Here is a 22012-nt window from a genome sequence, read left to right on the forward strand (position 1 = left end):
TGGTTCAGAACATAAGGCATAACTGATCAAACACTTATAATAATAATAAAACTGATCAACTATATTACTCCGTTAAAAAAGTTGTCAAATTAGAAATTCGAGAATGGGGAACTATCAAGTTCATAAGTTTCGATTCTTAAAAAATAATTAAAAAAAAGTTTCATAAGTTTCAGAAACAACATTGACAAGATGAGAAAAAAACTTAATATTCTAGAAGACACAAATATTATTTCTGAAAGCTATGTAAGATTCCACAGTCACATCTTTGCCGCAAATTTCGCCAACAAATTAAGGCCCTCTGTTAGAAATTCGTTCCTGCCAAAAACAGAGACCAACACATGTTAGAAACAGAGTCTCCTACTGGAAAATATTAAAAGAAACAAAATTTTTATCAAAATAAACAAAAGGTGTACAACCACAATTTAAAGATACGTAAATCAATACTAAGAAAGCCAATTATGCAAACAAAAACAATCTCATTAAACTTCATTGTCTTACCTCTTCCTCTTATTCTTCTTCTGCTTCAGATCAATCACATTATCACCGTCAAGCAAAAGAAGACTCCCAATACAAGTTGCTGTTTTAAACCGCTTAGGAAAACTCCGATTCTTAACTTTCTTGCCTCTTTTCGTTGTTATGTCATACCAAATAAGATCGATGCCTTCCATCAAAATCTTTTTGCCATTCTTGGAAAAGAGTAGAGGCTTGAAATATTCAAAATTCCAAGGCTCTGCATCTAATTCAATTTTACAAATCCGAGTCCAAGAACTCTCATCCCCGTATTCTTTCATCAACCAAAAATCATAATAATCCGGAAATTCTGGGTCGCAGTTCATAAAACAGAGGCATCCTCCCAACACTTCCAAAGAAAGCAAATCTTCATTGCGGGACTTTCTATAAAGTCGGAATTTCTCATTGGCAAGATCAAAAGCAAGAATAGATTCAGACCCATCATTCTGCACAACTATCCAATGGAAAGCTCCATTCAATGAAACTGACTGCTTTGAACGTATCCCCTTGATTGGCCATTGTTTTTCAATTTTTTTCCAACACTGTGATTTCAGACTATATACCTTCACTTCAAAGAAAACTCTCTCATAAAATTGTGTGATTCTCACCACTTTATAATCGTTGTTACTAGGATCATATCCAAATCCAAAACTGGAATAAAAAGAATACAACGAACCAGAAGGTTTGTCTATTGGTTCGCTGGGCAACTTCCTGTACTTCCTGATCAATGGATTCCAAATCGCGATGTCTTTTTTTTTCTCGTAGCTATTATAAAAGCTAAGGCAAACCAAGCCGTGGCAATAGTCCAAGATTTTCCAATTATGTAGAGGTTGGTAAATTTGGACGGCCTTGCCGAACTGGTCATTGTCGGAGTAAGGAACGGAGAACCAACGTGATTGTAACCGCGGATTCACGAAAGTTTCATTGAGAATCAGGGTGCGGTCGCTGTTGGTCTCAATGGAGTGATTGAGGTGCTTCTTGATGAAATTTGAGCTATTGATTAAGGCGGACCATTCCTTAGAAACACAGAGAAAACGTATGAGAGCATTCACTGGTAATCTGAGTAGTATACGGTCGATTACATCTAGCGGTACATAATTCGAAATCGTGGAAGTGGAGGAGATCATTATTATTAGACTGCGTATATTTTCTTCTTTTCACTCTAGGGTAATGGTGGCGGCACAATTTTAAGGTCTTGAGTTTGTGTCCAACCCCACTCCAACTACATTCTCCCGAAATATTTATTATTATTATTATTATTTTTTATCAACAGAAATTTATGATTATACACTAGCAATATAAAAAAAGCAAAGATAGTTGAGAAAAATTCACCTTAAGCGTAAATAACCGACCTTAAAGTAGAATTTTAATTTTTTTTTAATTGTTATCTAATAGAGTTAGAGTTTTATGTAAATTCTAAAATAAAATATCCCAAGAATTTATAACTTTATAAGAAAAAATATTTTAATATTATCAATAATTAGAATAATATAGCCACGTGTGGGAGAGTGAATGTAGTATATTACATGGGAATTTTGATTCTAAAAAATTATAAATATCTATACCATTAATAACAAGATTCCCGGTTTAGGTTTCAACATTTTGCAGACTAAAATTCTTCGCACAAATTCTTAAACTTTCTAAAAAAAACTCCTATCTTTTAGTTAAATAATTTTAAATTAAAAAAATAAATTGGTTAAGATAGTAATTTACAGTTCCTAAATTTTAGATTATTTCCTTTATCAATCTATCTCATTTTTAAACATTATTCCACATTACCTTACCATTTTCTTAAAAAAAAAAAAAAAAAACAAATGGTTATTTATATATCACTTTTAAATATTATAACATTAAACAAAAATAAATAAATAAATAAAAAGAGCATTATTGCACGCGCAAAGTGTGTGTGATGAATCTAGTATGTGTGGTATGTGTGTGTATATATATTCATTATTTTTCAACACATTTATAAACGGTAATTTATTTTCATTATTGTTTTATAATTTACTATGCATTGCATTTAAATGAAAAATTGTAAAATACTTCGTAACTATCATAAATTGTAGGCGAAACTATATTATTGGTCCTTAAAGTTTACCCTGTAAGCGCAATTAGTCCCTCAAGTTTCAAATGAGCGCTATTAGTCCCTCAAATTTTAAAATTGAGTGATACTAGTCTTTTGGTTAATTTCAGTTAAAAGTATTGCTTACATGGTTAATGGAATACTAAGTTGTCATTTTTTTTTTAATGATGTGGCATTTTTAATAAAAAATTACAAAATTATTTACAACTGGTACATCTTTTATAGTTTATTACAAGTGCTTTTACATATGAGTCATTATCTTTTTTTTATTTTGCTAAAAAATTCTTAGACTCTCCAATATCTTCCTATGACCCAAGCATTTCATCTTCCTTTCCTGCCATTCTCCCAACCATTGTGGTTGCAACTGCCGCTCTTCCTCTGCCGTAGCGACTCCTCCAAATGGCCTTCGTTGCCACCGCAACAGCCAACACAAGCTTTGTCCTTCACCATTCTCCATGAATGTCCATCAACTCCTTATCTCCTAAAGATCTTTATGTTTCTTTGTTTAGATTTGTTTCCAAAGGATTCATAAATAGCATGAAAAAATGTTTAAATTTGTTTCATTATAAATCTTCAAATGTTTGAAGTATTATATTCAAGTTTTATTTTCCCTAAAAAAAATTGGTCCTTTTTCTTCCTCTGCCATGAGCCAATGGTAGTCACTATGGGAATCTTTGTTGCCTATCACTTTTGTTGTTCTCAAAATATTTTTTGGTTTCTTGCTCCTGACACTAGACTACTCTCGTTAACAAGAGAGGATTTGTGGCCAATCAATTTAGATTAGAAAGAGAGTTACGTAAAAGACTTTGCATCCTCAAAGGCGGTTCTCTTCAACTCATATCTGGATTTTTGTTAAGAGAGTTTCCAGTAAATTACTGTTGGCTTTGAGGTGGTTCGGCCACCTGATTAGAAAACTGGAAAACGGTGAAGCAAAGAAAGGGAAAATGGTGGAGGAGAGAGTGAGGGGCTGAGGCCAATCCTATCCCTCTTTTTTTTTTTGGCATAAGAATAAATAAAATCCAATTAAAGATTACGTGGCAACTTTATAATTAAATAGCTGATATGGTGTAGGACACTTAAGTTGCCACGTCAATTTATAAGTGCCTGCTGTAAAATTATAAATGCCACATCACTTTTCCGTTAGCCACATAAGCAATATTTTTAACAGAAGTTAGCCGAAGGACTAGTATCACTCATTTTTTAAACTTTAGGGACCAATAGTGCTCACTTGAAACTTGAGGAACTAAATGTGCTCACAGGGTAAACTTCAGGGACCAATAGTGTAGTTTTGCCTAAATTGTACTACATCATTTCACATAAATTGTGGGTCCTATCCTATCTTAACTTTAGAGAAATACAATGTCCATATCATTTTCACAACAAATTCGAGATGATATGTTATTGGTTTTAATGTGGACTCACTAACTAGTAACAACATGTCACTTAAGATTTATTGCAAAAGTGTTGTAAATGTTACGTAATACTATTCTAAATTTAATTAGTAAGACATACCAGAAATAGAGCCAGGAGTTCTATCAAGGGGGGGCAAGTATAAACAATTTTTTTTCCTTGAAAATTCAAACTAGCATCCATTTTGTATGACAAATGGAAAGACACGAATAATTATTTTTTAATAAATTACAAAACAATTATATATCAAAAAGGAATATAGCATTATTTTAAATCTCAAAAATCATCATAACTAAAATAATTATTTCAAACCAAGTATGACAATTGTTAACCATAAATTTATAATTTGGAATAGTTTGAGCAAAGTATCATACACCACTTCCTTACACATAAAAAAATCTCATTAGAAACTTAAGTAATTGTGTCAATGTGCATCAACCATTGAACTGTGTAGTGTGTCATGACTCATCACTCGCTTAAGTGTGACATTTTTAATCTTACTATCTACTAATTGCTAAACATAACAATAACCATTCTACTAAACAAAAAGACAAAACATCTCAACTGAATTAATTGTTCAGCTACAACAGAGCAACTCCTAAAACACGTTATACACCATTTTATAACTATTAAAAAAAAACCAACTCATTTCAAAGTCAAATAAAGTGAAGCGGTAATAATGCCGTTCAGAGAAAGAGATTAAATAATAAGAAATTAAACGAAACGAAAAGAAAGAGAGAGCAACTCAGCAAAAAAAAAAAATAAAATAAAATAAATAAATAAACAAACAAACATACAAAACAAAAAACAAAGATAAAAACTAGAGTTAGAGCAACTTAGCAGATAGGAGATTGGACACACAATCTCATTGATGAAGCAGAAATGGCGACAGTGTCATGAGTGGATCAAAGAGGGCAAAATCACACACACTCTCTCTTTGTTCGATTGGTATTTGCATAATCTTTCTTAGGAAATGTTTTTCTTTAAAATTAACGGGGTTGAAATTGAACTGTTGATTCAAAGATCTGATCAATTCAGATCTAATAAAATTATTAAGGGCTTTTTTCTTGTTTATTTGGGCTTTACTTTTTTTTGTTGCTTGGGCTACTTTTTCTTGAATGTTGTTAGGGGGGGCCATCAAATAGCTCCGTCCCTAGGACACACTATTATGTAAAAAGGAGAATACATATTTATGGTGATCTTGGAGAATTCTATAATTACCCCTCTTAAAATATGCAAACAATTGTCCAATTCCTTCATAACATAAAGGTAATTTCACATTAGTAATATTTTTTTTTTCCAGATAATTTCATATTTGGGGATGAAGGGATTATGAACCGTAAATGTCTTCATTAAAAATATAATGAGATGCCAACCAGTTTTTATTTATTATTATTATTATGATAACAAGTCATTTGAAATACAATTGTTGTGCTAGTAAATTAGCAAAAACTACATTATCTATGTTTGGTGGAACAAATTCCATCCAAACAAACAAAGGAAAAGAATGTCTCGCTTTCTAGGATAAAGACATGTACCACCACATTTCCTTACCTCACAACATGAGAAAAAGAAAAATACCATAAGGAGCTAACTAAAGATAGAATATCTTTAACTGAGTGGCCAATGGAGGAGAAAAAGTACCAACTGAGTGGCCAATCTCGGAGTCACCTTCAAAATGGGATTGAAGTAATCCTAATTCCTGTACAAATTTAATTGCACACCTTGCAGCTAACATTTCCAAGATTTCAACTATGGGGGGTTTTGGACCTTTCCAAATAGAGCAGCCAAAACCTCGCCAAGAGAGTTTCAGACTATTATTCCATTCCTGCTTTATCGTTTTCATCAAAATTTATTTTTAACTCACCGGTCGAGGGAGGTACCCAAATTTTTTTTTTTTTTCAATAGAAGCTTTGCCTCGTGGTTGACCCCGACTGGAGTCAAACATTGTGAGAAAGCTACAGATTACCTCTGGAATTTTGCTAACTGGCTAGGTGGACTCCTTCAATTGGGTTTTGTTTCTCTAGGACCAAATAAACCATGCTTTTGTGGCAAAGATTTCTGGGACTCGGGGTTTTGTCACTATACGAACAACCAAATCGTAAAAAGACCCTTGAACAGCTTCAAACCTATTCACCCACTCGAATTCGGAGCATCACACCGACTTCACCACTTCACACTTCCATAGGGCATGCATCGTGTCCTCAGCTAGGCAACCACAAAGATGGCATGATGGATCAGAAATACTCTTCCTTTTGAGCAGATTAACTTTACCTGGGACTTTTAAGTTTCCACAAACCAGACCAGGAACTTTTTATTCCTTCATAGTTTGAAACCGAGGCAGATTCCTCTTTTGACCAATCACATCAATATTTACATCTAATTATATTCAATTATATATATTGTCAAAGTTGTATACGAAAATGGATGGATGCATAATATAATGACGTGTTCATTTTCAAAGCAAAATAAATTTCAACGGTTACTTGAAAGGATCATCCTTCTTTATCATTTATTGGAGGACACCTAGACAAAAATATTGTATTTTATATAAGTAATAGAAATATTATTAATGAAAAAAAAAAAAAAAAAAAAAACTCCTAGAAGATAATTAGGGTATTCTTCTGACCCACTAGTGTATCGATTCCACTTCTTTAAAATTTATCTAGATCAGCATCCTTTTTTGTTCTAAATGTGGTTCTTTTGAATTAGAAGGAAAATTAATAGCATATATATATATATAAGGAAAGAGAGAATTTATGAACTCCAACATTTTTTTTTTTCCGAGGAAGAGAAAATTATAAAGAATTTTCAATTCATATGGAATTGATTGATACTATCTTCTATTTGTATTTGATTGTGCTTGCTTGTCATGAAATTGGGTGAAAGGACTGAAAATTAGTTCACATGCTACAATCAAGAAAATCCAATCTTACAAAGTATTGTCCATAAGACTATTATCGCATTTCTTCAAATTGAATTTATGTTGTCTATGAAAATAATGATTATTTTTTGAATTATTTTCTTTCAAAGTATTGCTTACTTCATATATAATAATAAAACGTTACATGTTGATATGAAAAATATTATAAAAAAAATCAATTACATTGACAATAAACACGTAATTATTGTTCATAACAATGAATATACAAATTATACACTCATAAATTTAAGAAATTTATGTTTATTTTTTAAAGAAAAAAATTGTGTGAAGAACAACTCAACAACCAATAATATAAAAGTGAAGATCTCATGTGGAAAAGCATAAAATTTTGCTATGTTTTATTCTAACCTTTTCCCACCATTCTCTAAAAAATGGGTTGAGCTTTTGAATTAGCTAAATGTTGACTCGAACACCATACCTCATACCTGTCCCCCCCCACCCCCCCAAAAAAAAAAAAAAAAAAAAAAAAAAACTCCTGGCCATCTCATTAAAAATTAAAATAAAAAATACCTAGCCCAACTTTTTATAGCTTATGGAAAATACTATCCACCATAAAGCCCAAGCGTACTCTATTAATAAAAACAAATGTCCCCAGGTTTAGATGAAACACAGCAGCTTAGAAGCTCTCTCTCTCTCTCTACACGCTGTCTCTGAAGCTACAAATAAACTGTTCACCTCTTTTGAAAACAACAGTTTGCAGTTTCAAGCTTTCAAAATTCAGTTACTAGTTGAAGCGAATAAAATGGAGATGATTGAGAGATTTCAGTGTCTGGTCTTTTGGACTTTCAGTGCAGTCACTTTCCCATTTTTTTTTCCCTGTCTATTATATTATATAATATACAATGCACTTAAGGCAAGATAATTGTGATGTGATTGTTCCATCACATTGTGTAGACCAAATTGAGAGGTATGTTAATTTCCAACACATTGTGTTGTTAAATCCCAAAATATTATGATTTCTTAGATTATTTTGTATATTTGTGAAAATAATAGGAATTCTTCAGTGTATTTCGTGTAGCTTTGCAAAAACCATCTGGAAAAAGAAATAAAAATGGTTTAAAAGACCAAATCCTAATAGTTTGAGTTGAATATTGAGGGAAAAAAAAACGATTAAGATGAAGGCTAGGCCTGTACGCCAAAAAAGGCATATATATATGATCATGTTCAAGAAAAGGATGGTGAAGATGTGTTATATACACATGGAATCTTCAAAGGAATTTGAAGGTGGAAATCATACTGATTGTTGTGAGAGAGCAAGACTTAATAGGCATTCTCGGGAAAGTAGTTCAAATGATCAACGTTTATGGTGAGCAAACACTCCAGTTATAAATTTTTTTTCTCACTCAGTTGTGGGCTACTGAGTGGTGTTGCAATTCATCCACAGATGTCAGTGCCCTGGATAAGCATCTGCTTACAACTGAGCTTGCAGGTACTAATTCAGTAATTGTACTTAGGCTTATAAAAAATGTGTAGATTATGTTCTATCATTTGCCTAGAGGATATATTCAGAGTTTAATATTTACTTTATATAGTGAACGTATAGAATAACATGTCCATGATGTCTTCTCATGAAGATTACATTAATATTACTCATCTACCATTTAAAAAAAGCTTTCAAGCTAACTAACATGATTTAAAAACTTTTGGCCTGGAATTGGTGGACAACATGTTTACTGATCTATATTTTTAGTAGGTGAGTGGGCATTGTTAACATTATTTTTAAGTTAACTTTACTGAGGTGAATGTAAAACAAGTGAAGAACTCTATTCCTAATGTGAAATTTGAACAACTCTGTGGTTTTATTGTTGCTTGATTTCTGCTTTTCCTATTCATAATACTAAGCATTTTATATATAAGTTTTTACTGTTGTAGCATCATAAAGGGTTTGTGATTTTCAATGGAGTAATTGCATTCTTCAAATCAATGATTTCTTTACATTTAGGCTGTTCTGAGAAAAAAGATATTTGATGTGCTTTAGTAAGGAAATTAGTGTTACTAGTTTAAACTCCTTTAAAGTTGAGGACAATAAGCAAACTCTGTTCTACACATAATGTTACACACTTTGTAGGTAAAACAGCACATAGAAACACTATTAACAAGGACATTGGAGTTTTGGGTGGATTGAATGAAGAGTCAAACAAAACAAACTATTACTGCACATACTTTTGACTATATATAACACACTTAACTGATTACATAAATCAGCTTAACTTAACCATAAGAAAGGTAGAAATTAACCTTCCGGAATTTAGATGTAAAGCAAAAATCATACAAAGGCACCTAGAAAGTAGAAACCCACAAGTTTATAGTTGATAATGTGAGCCGTAATGTGTTGACATTTGTTGGAAGCATTAATAGTTGAAGAACGAAATTTTAAGTGGTGATTGGTGAGAAACTATCAATTTTTAAGGTTGGATGGATGCACATATTCTATATATATAGGTGAAAATGTCATTTTGGAGTCACTATCAATTTGGTCTCTATATGTGGTGAAAATGTTATTTTTAACCTATAGTCAATTTCCATTAGTGAGTTAATAGTAGGAACCAAATTAATTGCAAATTGAAAATAACATTGACCAAATTAACTACCACTAAATTGTATAGACCAAATTGAGTATAACCTCAAAATAGTATTTTCGCCATATATATATTACTACATGCAATACCAATTTACCAACTTCTAAAAATATTTGTTTTGAAGCTATAACTTTTTTTTGGGGTAAAAAAGAAATGGGGATTAGCTAAGCACGCTAGCCCCTAAACAGGGCGGGGCGCTCTCAAGTTAAGACCCGTGGGCCAACCTTTATGGATGCCTATTAATGAAGGACTGTTGGTAGTGGGACTCAAACCTAGGTGGGTTAGACGAAGTTTCCAAGCCTTACCAACTGAGCCATCTCCCGTTGACGTTTTAAAGCTATAACTGATTACGTAATGTTGCAGCATTTTAATATTATGTAATTAAAATGGATAAATATGACAACATAAATATAAAGATATGTGAGTTAATATGGAAGATAAGGAGTTAGTGAAATGTTTAATCCCACATTGAAAACGAGATAAACTCTTTTATTGTTTTTAAGTATGGTAATTAACGGGCTGAATTGTATTGAAGCAGATATTGGGCTAGATACGTGCATATGAAGGAGGTGAAGGGAGGATGTACATAAGTGGATATAAATGGTGCTAATGAAGCCAAGTCTAAGAAGGGTGGAAAAATTAAAAAGCATTTGAAGGACACTTCCAAAAGTGTTGTTCCAATTACTCAATGTGGATATACATACACACGCATAAACCAATGTAAGTGTAAAATTTTATATTGATACTAATATTCAATTTTGTGATTTTCAGTCAGAATACTAAAACTTATAATTTGTTTAAGAAATGAAATTGCATATATGTAATTGGTAATTACATCATATAAAGGTAATATCTGCATGTTATCTTATTTTTTCATTTCATAGAGTATTTCACATAGTAGTCCAATCATAAGTACTTTCATGATATTTGAGAATTTTATGAAATTCTGATCATTGGCAATAACCACCATCATCATTCTTTTTCTAATTAGATAACGAATAGCTTTATGGAAACAATGTACAATACATAAAACAAATTTCCCAATTCCATACTCGTATTAAGTGCTTAATCATTTTTCTATTCTCTCAATTTCATATATTAGAACTGAAAATAGTTGAAACTTCAAAATCTTCAACAATTGAAGTTTTGTATGTTCCTTTCTTCTTTTTATTTTTCAAACTTTCATAACTTTTTCCTTGACATTCCATCATCGGTGTTGATTATTAATGAGGTGACATTGAAAGATTCTTGATTGGATCTTGCAAACTTTGGACTTGCGAATGGATTGTCACTAAGAATTTGAGAAGTGAAATGTTGAGGAGGTATATGCATCCATATGAAATTATAGAGTGTTATTTACACCAATGTAATATGATGTTACAATTGTTTATGTTCATTTTTAGTTTAGGAAATAGGTAGCAAAAGAAATAACACCATATATTGGTTTGTCTAGGATTTTTTTTGTTCAATACCTTTGTGTCATTTGAAGGTGCATCAAAAGTCTTAACAACCATGTAATTTTCAAATTTTAGATTGAGTTCATTCAAACAATGTAGGAAATTGTTTTTCTTCCTTTTTATTTATTTATTTATAAATCATATAGGATTGTTTCTCTAGTATCAATCTGAATATGAGGAATTTATTTTATATCATGATCAATAGTTTTACAATAATTTAATAATTTAAAATTTTAGAAGGGATATTTTTGGATGAAGGAAAACAATTAAAAGTTATGCAAAGTTTTGTAATGTTTTGGAATGCTGGAGCTAGATAGAATGTAATATTTTTTTAATGTTTGATTTCAAATTACAAAATTTAAGGAATTAATTAATGATGGAAGTCATATATCGGTTTGCTTTTTAGCAAGATCTTTTGTATGTTTAGTTAGGATATTCTCAACATTCGATCAAAGATCATAAAAGTTGTTTTGTCAGTTGCATCAAAAACTTCAATTTGAATCCTATATTTTAAGTAATTTGCATTTGCATGGTAGTTATGATGAGATGAACATATTATGAAATAATTTAACATCTATTAATTTTTAATTAGAGTATGTAGTTAAGGGGATTGATTCTAATCTTGGGATAGGGATATTTGTTATAGTTTGACATTTTGCACACCAAATTGATCCTCATTGTGGTCTGACATTCATATCACAAAGCACATATAAAATATAATACCAGTCTAATGTAGTATTACTATTAGCAATGTAGTCATAGTTTACATTTCACAATCTGCTAATGCATTGTCACAATCACCAATATTCAACATTTGGCTAGGATTATATTTTGTGCGTGTTATGTGAAAGGAATGTCAAACCATAATAAAGATCATTTTGGTGTGAAAAATGCCAAACTATAACAAATCTCCTTATCCAAGGTTAGAGTGGATCCCTTTAACCACATACTCTCTAAATATTCAAAATTAATACATGTTAAATTATTTAATAGAATATTCATCTCACTATAACTACCATGTGTCGGGGGCGGTTTTTTGCACGTAGTCATGTGTCTCTTGCTGGAAGTGTGACTTTGCTAAGCCCGGATTTATTTTAAGGAGTCCAACCCGGAACTCGACATCGGGCCGCATAGACCAATGGCTTCCGGTGTATTTTTAAGTCTACAAAATAGATGAAACCCAAAGTCTTAGAATTATGATAATGGTTGAAATAAATAAATGATATGCTTAGCATGATAGCTTTGATTAGATGGTGAGTTGATATGTTATTATTATGTATATTAAGTGATATCCAATATTAGAAAATAATTAATTAGGTGTCAAATGTCCAACAATGGGATGAGTCCAATAGTCCATGTCTAGTTGCGGCTCACGGTTCATGTTCAACATAATAAGGTATGTCCGGCAATGGTCCATGTCCAAATAATATATGTCCAATGGTAGTTCATTTCCAAAAAATAAGTGTCCAAGGGTGGTTCATGTCCAAATAATATATGTGCAACGGTAGTAGATCGATTTATTAATATGTATGTTCATTAATGAAGTATTAGTGAGATCATGTTTATAAAATAGTGAGATGATATTAAAATAACTTGCATCCAGCAGTATAATAATAATGAATTAACATATACTTAATGATGTGATTTCAAAGATGGAGAAAGATTGACTTATCTTCACAGTTTGTAGCTCCAATCATAGAATAGCAGTGGACTTAACATTTCAGCAACATGAGAAAATGAGTCCAGCGGTATAATAACATTAGTCGAGTGGTGCAATGATAATGAATAAAATATACTTAATATTATAAATTTGAAGACAAAAATATAATGACTTATCTTCATATTTTGTAGCTCCAGTCGTATCACATAAGTGGACTTAACATTTCAGCATCATGATGAAGTGAATCCTTTCATGGTGACTTCATGTTTGAAAGAGAAAAATGGGTGCAATTGGAGGGAGAGAGAATATGTCCAGCCGTATAAATAGGTTGGTTAAGTTCGTCCTCTTTATCGTGCACTTAAATGATTTTTCCCATGTAATGCTCTTTTAGTTTTTTAGTCAAGTATGAGTATTATTGCCTTCCATAAGAAGGGCTTTTAATTTTATAAGTTTTTGCCTTTCATAAGAAGGGCTTTTAGCATTATAAATATATGTCTTCCGTAAGAAGGGGCTTTTGTAATGTGTTCTTAGAAGAGTGTTTGATATGTTTTAAGATGTGTGGAGATGGTAAGAAGCATATATATTTTGTGTAATATGTATAGGAATTATATGTAGATATTTTGTCGGACATGGATCTTGTATATGTATACTATGTGAGACATGGAGTTTAAAGATATATGAGGAGTATGTATGGGTATTTTATGAGGAATGTTTTTGTAAAATATATGGAAGTGTGAGATAGATGATATGAAGGTTAAATATAGTAAATAGATGAGATTATAGCTGCTGCTGGAGTGGTTCTTGTGTTATGTCATGGGTTATGTTGCGTTCTAAGAAGGGAGAATTTGTATGAGAAATAAAGAATGAGATGAGGAGTATGTATGGGTATTTTATGAGGAATGTTTTTGTAAAATATATGGAAGTGTGAGATAGATGATATGAAGGTTAAATATAGTAAATAGATGAGATTATAGCTGCTGCTGGAGTGGTTCTTGTGTTATGTCATGGGTTATGTTGCTTTCTAAGAAGGGAGATTTTGTATGAGAAATAAAGAATGAGATGGAGATATGTTTTTAGGCAGCAAAATGATGAAGTTTCAGAGTATTAAAGTGTGGGAGAGATGGATAGTGTGTAATGGTGTGCTCTAAGAAGAGATATTTTTGCAAGGGAGATGGAGAAGTATGGAAGAGTTTAGAGATATATGCAGCAGAGTGAAGTTTCAGAATATTGGGGCTGAGAGAGGGAGTCCCCTTGGTGTGTGGCTTGGTCCTCTTTATATAGAGCCAAGCATGTAATTAGATCAGAACTAGTTGAAGAGAAACTTAGCAAATAAGGAAAAATCTTTGACAAAGTAAGTGGTCTTTTTTTTTTTTAGCCAAAAGAAGAAAATTAGAGACTTAATGGTGCTGGAGCTACTGTTACAGCTGTTAATCATAGCTGTGACAGCTAGCTGATGACATCTTTTGCTTGGAGGACAATACTTGGTATTAAATTCATGATTTGGCTAAAGATGGTAAGATAATCTTTATGAGATCCTTCTATTTCTGATACCATACCTGGAGCCACTACAGAATGTGCTGGAGCTATCGCAGCTTCTATAGAAGCTGTTTTTGCTTCTGCTGGAGCTGTTTGCAGCTTCGGCTAGAGCTGTTTACAGTTTCTGCTGGAGTTGCTGTTGGTATTTTTGGCTAAGTTTCTTCTTTTGGAAAATTATATGCTTAGTCCATATATAATTTTGGTAAGTAATAGACTAGTTGGTTGATTTTTGATGAAGTTTTAGAGATGTAATTATGGTCTTTTTGTATTTTAACCAAATCTTGGAGAGTAAGGAGAGCATTTGATGCTAGATATGAGATATTAATATATATTTGGTCATGTGCTTGGAATTGATTCAGATGATAATAATATAATTTATATGAAACACCATAATTACATTTTTAAACTTATATTATATGATGAACATTAATTTTTATGTAAAGAGCATGGAGAGTTTTATCATTTTGAGTGCTATTTGATATGAGAGGCTTACCAAATGTTACCTATTGCACACTGACTCGTCAAAGTTTAGGGAATTGGGAAAGACATGTCAAACAACATGCTTTCCTTTATCAACTTTGAACCACTGGAGCTTTACTGAACATACTTCTTAGCCCTCCAAATCACGACTTCCAAATTTCCCCCGATGAGACTCGTGAGCTTGGATCATAAGCCAAAAATGAGATGATGTGCTATGAGCTTGAACCATGGGCTTTGATGCCTTTTGTGTAAATATGGGCTCTTTTGGGCTTTAAGAGAGGTTTTCCCAAAATCCATGATAGTGTTGATGTGGTACGGGTCGCCAATGGAATGAAGCCATGTGGTGTGAAAAATTTGTCCTCAACATTCAACCCCCCAAGTGCATGGGCTTGCTTTGCAAGGGCTTGTCTTGTAGGGGCTTGTTTTGCAAAGGCGTGCACGAGTGAAGATGTTTCTTGAAGGCTTTGTAAATGAGTGAATCTGATATCGTTGGCTGCTAGAGATGATGGCTGATAGTACTGTTAGAGTAGTAAAATAGGCATTGTTGGACATGTGGGCTGCATTGGCTATCTCATAGGTACAACGATAATAGATTGATGTAGCTGAAACTTCCATAGATGGCGTAGTAGCTTTGTTGAACTTATATAGCTTTATTTTCTTTTTGGTAGATTGACTGATCTTTATCTAGATCCATGTGTAGCTTTCTTGAATGAGCTACTGTAATAGTGAAAGACCAAGCCCCCAAGTGTAATATCACCGCAACTTTGGTGATGAATGAGATTGGTTACGTTCATCCTCTTTATTGTGCATTTAAATGATTTGTTGCATTGAGGATTATTAGATAGCATTAAATTTAGAGTTAAATCTTCTATATAAACCATTGTTATTAATACCGTTCCGTTCCGACTAGAACGGCCGGAAAATTTCGTACCAGTCCTTAAACCGGTACGAATCACCCTTTTGTTCCACCTCGAACCAAATTTCGATTCGTACCGGCCCATTTCGGCCTGTTTCGGTGAATTTCGGCCGGTAGACATATTTCGGCCGGTATTGAATCAATTGATAAATGTAGAAAATTTTTCATTTTCAAGTTTTAATGGCTATTACCTGAACCCATCGCAGCTCATCTTACAAGTTGAATGGCTCACATACTCATCCCTTTACAGCAGGTTTCCACCACGTCGACGGTTGCCAGAATGAACCCAGGCCATGGCAGAGGCAGCTGCTGTTGCTTCATCTTCTTTTTCTTCTTTCTTCTTTTTCTTCTTCTTCTTCTTTCTTTTTGTCCGCTGGTCCTTCAATTCTATTTTGAATTTTCTTTGCCTACTTTTTGTGTTTTCTTTCTTGTTCTATGAACCTAGCATGTGACTAGGTGTTGGAAATGACAAAGAGACCTGACAACAAGTTTTAAGCTTTGTTTATGTGGGTTCACACTTAATATATAAATAATAAAACTATTTTAATATTTAACTTTACTTTTATATTTTGGTTTTTTAATAGTAATTTTTTGTGAGAATATTTTAATAGTAAAATTGTGTTAATGGTATTTTATTTTATTTTATTTTTGTGTGAATCAATAATATTATTATAATTATTGGGTAGATTTTTATACTTGAAATTGATATATTAGCTGAAATATGGAATTATAGTTTTAAAACTCAATAAATTATATGGATTTTAACCAATAATATATAAGGAAATATAAGTATATAAAATTATAAATAAAAAAAAGTATAAAAAAAGGTAACTCCGAAACAATATGCCAAAACAACCCGGTACCAATCCGGTACCGAAATATTCCATTCCAATAGACAAACCGAAATGAGCACCGAAACGGTATTCATAACAATGATATAAACTTCCATTATATTCTAATGGATTTGTTGCATTGAGGATTATTAGGTTAAATCCCCCAAAGTTTTTTATTGTGAAATGAGTTGTTTCATCGGTTTTCCTAGGTCATCATTTTGGTGTTTTATGTGATCTATGTGTGATTGATGTTATCCAATTCAAATCTAAAGCAAAATTAATCTAATTAATTACTTGATTAAGAGTTGGTTAACATTGTGATATTTGGGGCCTAAAACCCTACCGTATAGATTTTTTAAAATCTCCACAATTCCTTTATAATAAACTAGTCGCTAACCCGTGCGATGCACGGGATAATTAAACAAAATTTATACACATTCACTTTTATTGGTACAATAATTTGAAAATAATTCTAACTAATACCCAAATGTAAGAAACACATTGACTTACTATTTAAAGTAGCCTTCTGAAGAATTTACACATATTGTGCAACTGAGCCTTAATTTCTCATCAACAATAAAAACATGGAAATTCAAAACATGGAAAGAAAATAAAAATTACAACAATTAAGTCAACTCAATTTAAGTCAACTCATGCTATACTTTGTAATTGTACGGAATTAAGTCAACTCAATTTAAGTAGTTGTAATAAAATTGGCTTCTACTATTCTCTATTCTATAGAGATATGAACATATTGGATTTTTCAAACAATTACCGGTATTGTAATAAAATGATTTATTATTGAAAATAAGAAATAAAGAAAATCTGTCTATAGCTTAAGAAACACAATATACTAAAATTAAAGAGATAAAATTTTCGGAGGACAAAATATTATAGATAATTGTAGAAACAGATTATACACTTAAAATGGTTAGTAATTTATAGCACTTACCCCCCACTATTAGTATACAGACACCAAGTGCGGTCGTCGTAACCCTTTAAAAGAACCTTCCCCAATTGGACCCTATCAAAAAAAAAAAAAAAACACCCAATTAACAAAATTGATCCAAAAGGGTCTAAAAAGCACACAAAATCAATTCAAAAAACAAAAATATGAGACAAAGTAATTACTTTCCGCTGCCAATGAAATCGTCTTTTGTATTGATGTTCCAAACTGCAACACTTATCTCTCTAAGGCCTTCAATTAACGAAAACACAAATTTCTCTTGGAATACCAGAGTATTATGACCATCTATACACACACACACAAAAAACAAAATCAGCATAACTCACTATAACTCTATAGAAGCCTAAAAAATATAAAGAGAAATTAAAGGAGTTGAATTTGATATTTACGTTTGGAGAGAGAGAGTTTGCAGAAATTGTGGCTTTATATTTCTTAACTTGAGGGAGGGGTAAGGTTGCTAGGGTTTTGAGGTGTTATAATGTTTTTATTTTTATTTTTTATTTTTTAAATATTGTGCTGACGTGGAAAATTGTGGTGCCAGCAGAGGCTTCGGTTTTATATATATATATATATATATATATAGATAAAAGGACAAGATTATCTCTCTCTAATGTGATCTACTATCATTAGATCTTTATATACCCACATCAAATCTTTTGTCTCTCAGGTAGTTCTCATCTCATTTTCAACAAGGTTTATATAAGACCTTCCATTTTCCTTTTCCTTTTCCTTTTCCCCCAAAAGTTGATATTTTTCCAAGAATTATTTCCCGTGTCTATTCTCACCTTTTGCATATTCAGTTTTGTGTTTGTAACCTTTTAGGTTTTTTACTTTTATTTTTTGCTTTGTGTTGTTGGAGGGTTTGAAATCCGGTACTGCCACCTTGGAGGGGTGACGACGAGGAAGTGGATGACGCTTCTTTGCCTCTGCTTCTTGGAGCAATCGATTGATTTAACAGAGCAAAGAAGTTTGAGTGAAAAAAAAAAAAAAAGAAGAACTATTACTATATTAAAACTATATTAGTGGAATGATGATGCGATATAATTTTGACCTTTTATTATCAAAAGAATAGTATGGTAGAGTACTTTATAATCTCTAGATCTTAATCGTACAAAAAAACACAAAAGAACTTTTCTTTTACAATATGCAGGGACACATACACAACACAACACAGTAGGGGTATGATGACAATAAATTAATATACATATCTTTAGACATATGTTATTTAATTTCTAGACATGTTTTATGTTTATTTTAATTTTTAAAATAAATTACAACTATTAAGACTTGGGCTGTTTTGTTAGTATACCGTTAGTGATATTAGACCTGTTAGTACACTAAATTTTCCATGTTCTAACTTAACTAACTAATCTCTCTCTCAAAAAAAAAAAAAAAAAAAAAAAAAAAAAGAAATTTAAAAGTATATTTTAAATTTTCTCAAAAACAAAAACCTCTAAAATCAAAGGATTTTTTAAATAAAAAAAATATATACTTTTCCTTCCGGGTATGCTAATGAGATGCATTCAAAAATGTCCTTGGTGTGTCTCCGCCTAGACAAGTGATGTTAGTGGTAAGACACTTAAGGAAGTTGTGAAATTTTTTGTGACCTTTTAGATGTGAAGTTACACTTACTGATAAGGGAGGGGGCAAAAACTGAATACCATCTAAAGAAATTTTTTTTTTTTCTTCATTTTACATTGAAACAAACATTGAAAAATGATTTCCACTGTATTTTCAAGTTGGCAATCAAACATAGTAAAATGAAAACATTAACTGAAAATATTTTACATCTGCAAATGTTTTACTTCGAAAAAAAATAGAGCGTAAATATGTTCATGTGGAATCAGCAAATGTAAGTTTCAATCCCCTCAATCTTTTTGTAATGGCTATGGAAGTTTTTCAAAGTTGATTCAAATGGCAGCTTGGGATCATTCTAGGTATGCATTCCACCTCCACATGTGCTAAAGTATTGTTGACACCTCTGTTTTGTAGACGATCTTATGATATTTTCAGCTGCATCAAGAGACTCCATTGCAGTCATCAATCAAACTTTGGAAGAGTTTAAGAATTATCTGACCTGCTAGCTGCTAATATAAGCAAGAGTGATTTATTTATTTATTTTTATTTGTGTCAGATCAGGTGAAGGCTGAGATATTGTCTATCTTGCAGTTTAGGGAAGGCAAACTCTTTAACAAGTATCTTGGTGCCCCTAATCTCAGGTAGGCTATCTCTAAGGGATTGTCAACATTTATTGGAAAAGATTACAAGCAAGATATAGTCTTGGAGTGCGAAATACATATCCTTTGTTGGGAGGCTACAATTGATCAAAACTATTCTATAAAGTATCCAAAGTATATTGGTATGGCATTTTCATTCTTTCCAAAAAGTTAATCAAGCTTATAGTTCAAAGGTTTAATGCTTACTTGTGTAATGGCTCTTCTAACAAAGTTGCTACTGCCAAACTTGCTTTGGATGATCTAACTAAGAGGAAGGAGGCCTCCATTTAATCAAAATTTCTTAATGGAAGAATGCAGCTATTCTTAAATTTATTTGGTGCCTGATAGGCCAAAAATGAATTGACCCATTGTGATAAATTAACCAATTAATTTAGCCAAGTGAATTAATTAAGTTAATTAACATGCAAATGCATGGTAGCACAAACAAATACCAACCTACAGTTGAACCCTTACCCTAATATCCAATTGGACTTGTTCTGTAGTGACAATTTCCCCTTTCGATGCACGACTCCCAAGTACGTGACTAATTAATGCGCGGATCTTAGTACGCGACTTCAATCACCAACTAGAGAAAGTTGTTGGCTGTAAAATTCTTCAGTTCATCCCAACGATGAAGATCAAGAAGATGCTTAGTCACAAAACCTTAAGGTGCACATACACAACAACTTCTTCACAAGAATGATGAACTAGGGTAAAACTTTGTCTTCGGTTACAAATTGCTTAAACAGACTTTGTTCAACACTTGTGCAACTTGTATATATTTTGACGGCCCTTAAAATAATCTTTTTATATGTCTAGGGTTAGAAGAAAAGAAAACTCAAACACATAATCCCAGATTAGAGTCAAAACAGAAATAGAATTCTGTTTTTCATAAAACTCGATAGATAGCTGTTTGTCAAGATGCTGTCGAGCAACTGTCGAGCCACGGGGCTGGAACAGCTTCTTAAGCTCGATGAAGAGCTAGCTGTCGAGATTTAATGAACAACACTTCTTCAGCTTGAATCTTGGACAGACTTGCATGTCTTCAACACTTGATTTTGAAACACAGTTTCTTGAAGTATTAAACACATCCTAGATCTACCCAAATACAAGTAAAGTGCGTTTTGTCAAAAGATAAGCCAATTACATAAAATAGTGACATATGTTCCTAACAAGTGAATCATATATGTCCTAACAATCTCCCCCTTTGGCAATCCGTGACAAAACCACAACAAACAAATGAACATATGAGAGAAGTCATAAATCACTCAACTCATATTCACTTGTTGAATACAATAAAATCTATCCTAACACAAACTCTTGAAAAACTTTGCAAAAAGAGAGTTTATGGCAAGTATTTCTAAAACACTTTAAACAAAACTCATTAAAGCATCTTTGTGTGAAACAAAAATAATAGATTGCATACACGTAATAAGAAGTATGTGCATAAAGAGAAAAAAGAAATAACACATGTAAGGGTAGGTGAAAAAAACATACATCAACATATATAAAGAAGATAAGTACAATGTATGTCAAAAATGGTCACAAGACCCATGTACAAGAACTCATGTATCTAAAGTAGAGAAACGAAAAAGATACAAGTAATCCTCACTACATCCCTCAAATATCAACGCTCCCGCTAACAAAATGTCCTATACTAACTCTCACCCTAAGAACGACTACTCTCATATCCAAAACTACTTCCCCTTTTTGTCACGAGTGACAAAGGGTAAGAGTGTCAAGTAGACATCTCATCGGTAGAGCCAGCATCTCCATCATCAGCATCCGAAGTATTATCGTCATTTCCATCATCATCATCATCATCCTTAGACTCAGAAGCCACTGGAGGAGGTGGTGGAGGAGAAGCCTCAGGAGCATAACCGTCCATGGTTGCTTGTCGCCGAGCAATACGACCGACACGAACATTCACCTGATACAACTCCGTAGAGAGTGTATCAAGGCGAGCATCCATGCGCTGCAGCTGCGCCATGATGTCTCCTAGAGTCACATCGCCCGAAGAGGAGGAAAGAGCGGATGTGGATGGAGTAGAACAAGACAGAGCAGAATGGGAGGGAGGAGTTGCTGAATCCGACTGCCGAGACCTAAACTGCGCCTCCCTACGTTTAACGGTAGCGTAGTCTATGGTACACATGATAGAAAAATGATCGGAAAAGGGAAAAGGAACAAAAAAATGGCATAGAATCCGCGTGATAGCCGAAAGGGAAAATGAGCTTATCACAGGTAGTCGTATCCCTATACACATCTAAGATAGAAAGAATGAAATATGAAGGAAAATCTATAGTGAGGTGCTCCAATAAAGAAAGAAAAAATCGAGCACGAGGCTCTGTGATATAGTTATAGTGAAAGAGTGGGTGCAAAATAAAAGTCATCACCATGTTCATGAATCGAGGACCTTTAGCA

General features: G+C 32.6%; 1 protein-coding gene across 1 annotated transcript; it reads right to left on the reverse strand.

The window, feature by feature from the left end:
* Window positions 1-257: 257 nt before the first annotated feature.
* LOC126721594 (F-box protein CPR1-like) lies at window positions 258-21479 on the reverse strand. The gene is made up of 3 exons (XM_050424642.1): window positions 21356-21479; window positions 499-1594; window positions 258-315 (listed from the first exon to the last, which is right to left on the reverse strand). The coding sequence occupies exons 1-3, from the start codon at window positions 21477-21479 to the stop codon at window positions 258-260; spliced, it is 1278 nt and encodes a 425-aa protein (XP_050280599.1).
* Between the last annotated feature and the right edge of the window lie 533 nt (window positions 21480-22012).

Source organism: Quercus robur, chromosome 4 (assembly GCF_932294415.1).
Source record: "Quercus robur chromosome 4, dhQueRobu3.1, whole genome shotgun sequence".
NCBI lineage: Eukaryota > Viridiplantae > Streptophyta > Magnoliopsida > Fagales > Fagaceae > Quercus > Quercus robur.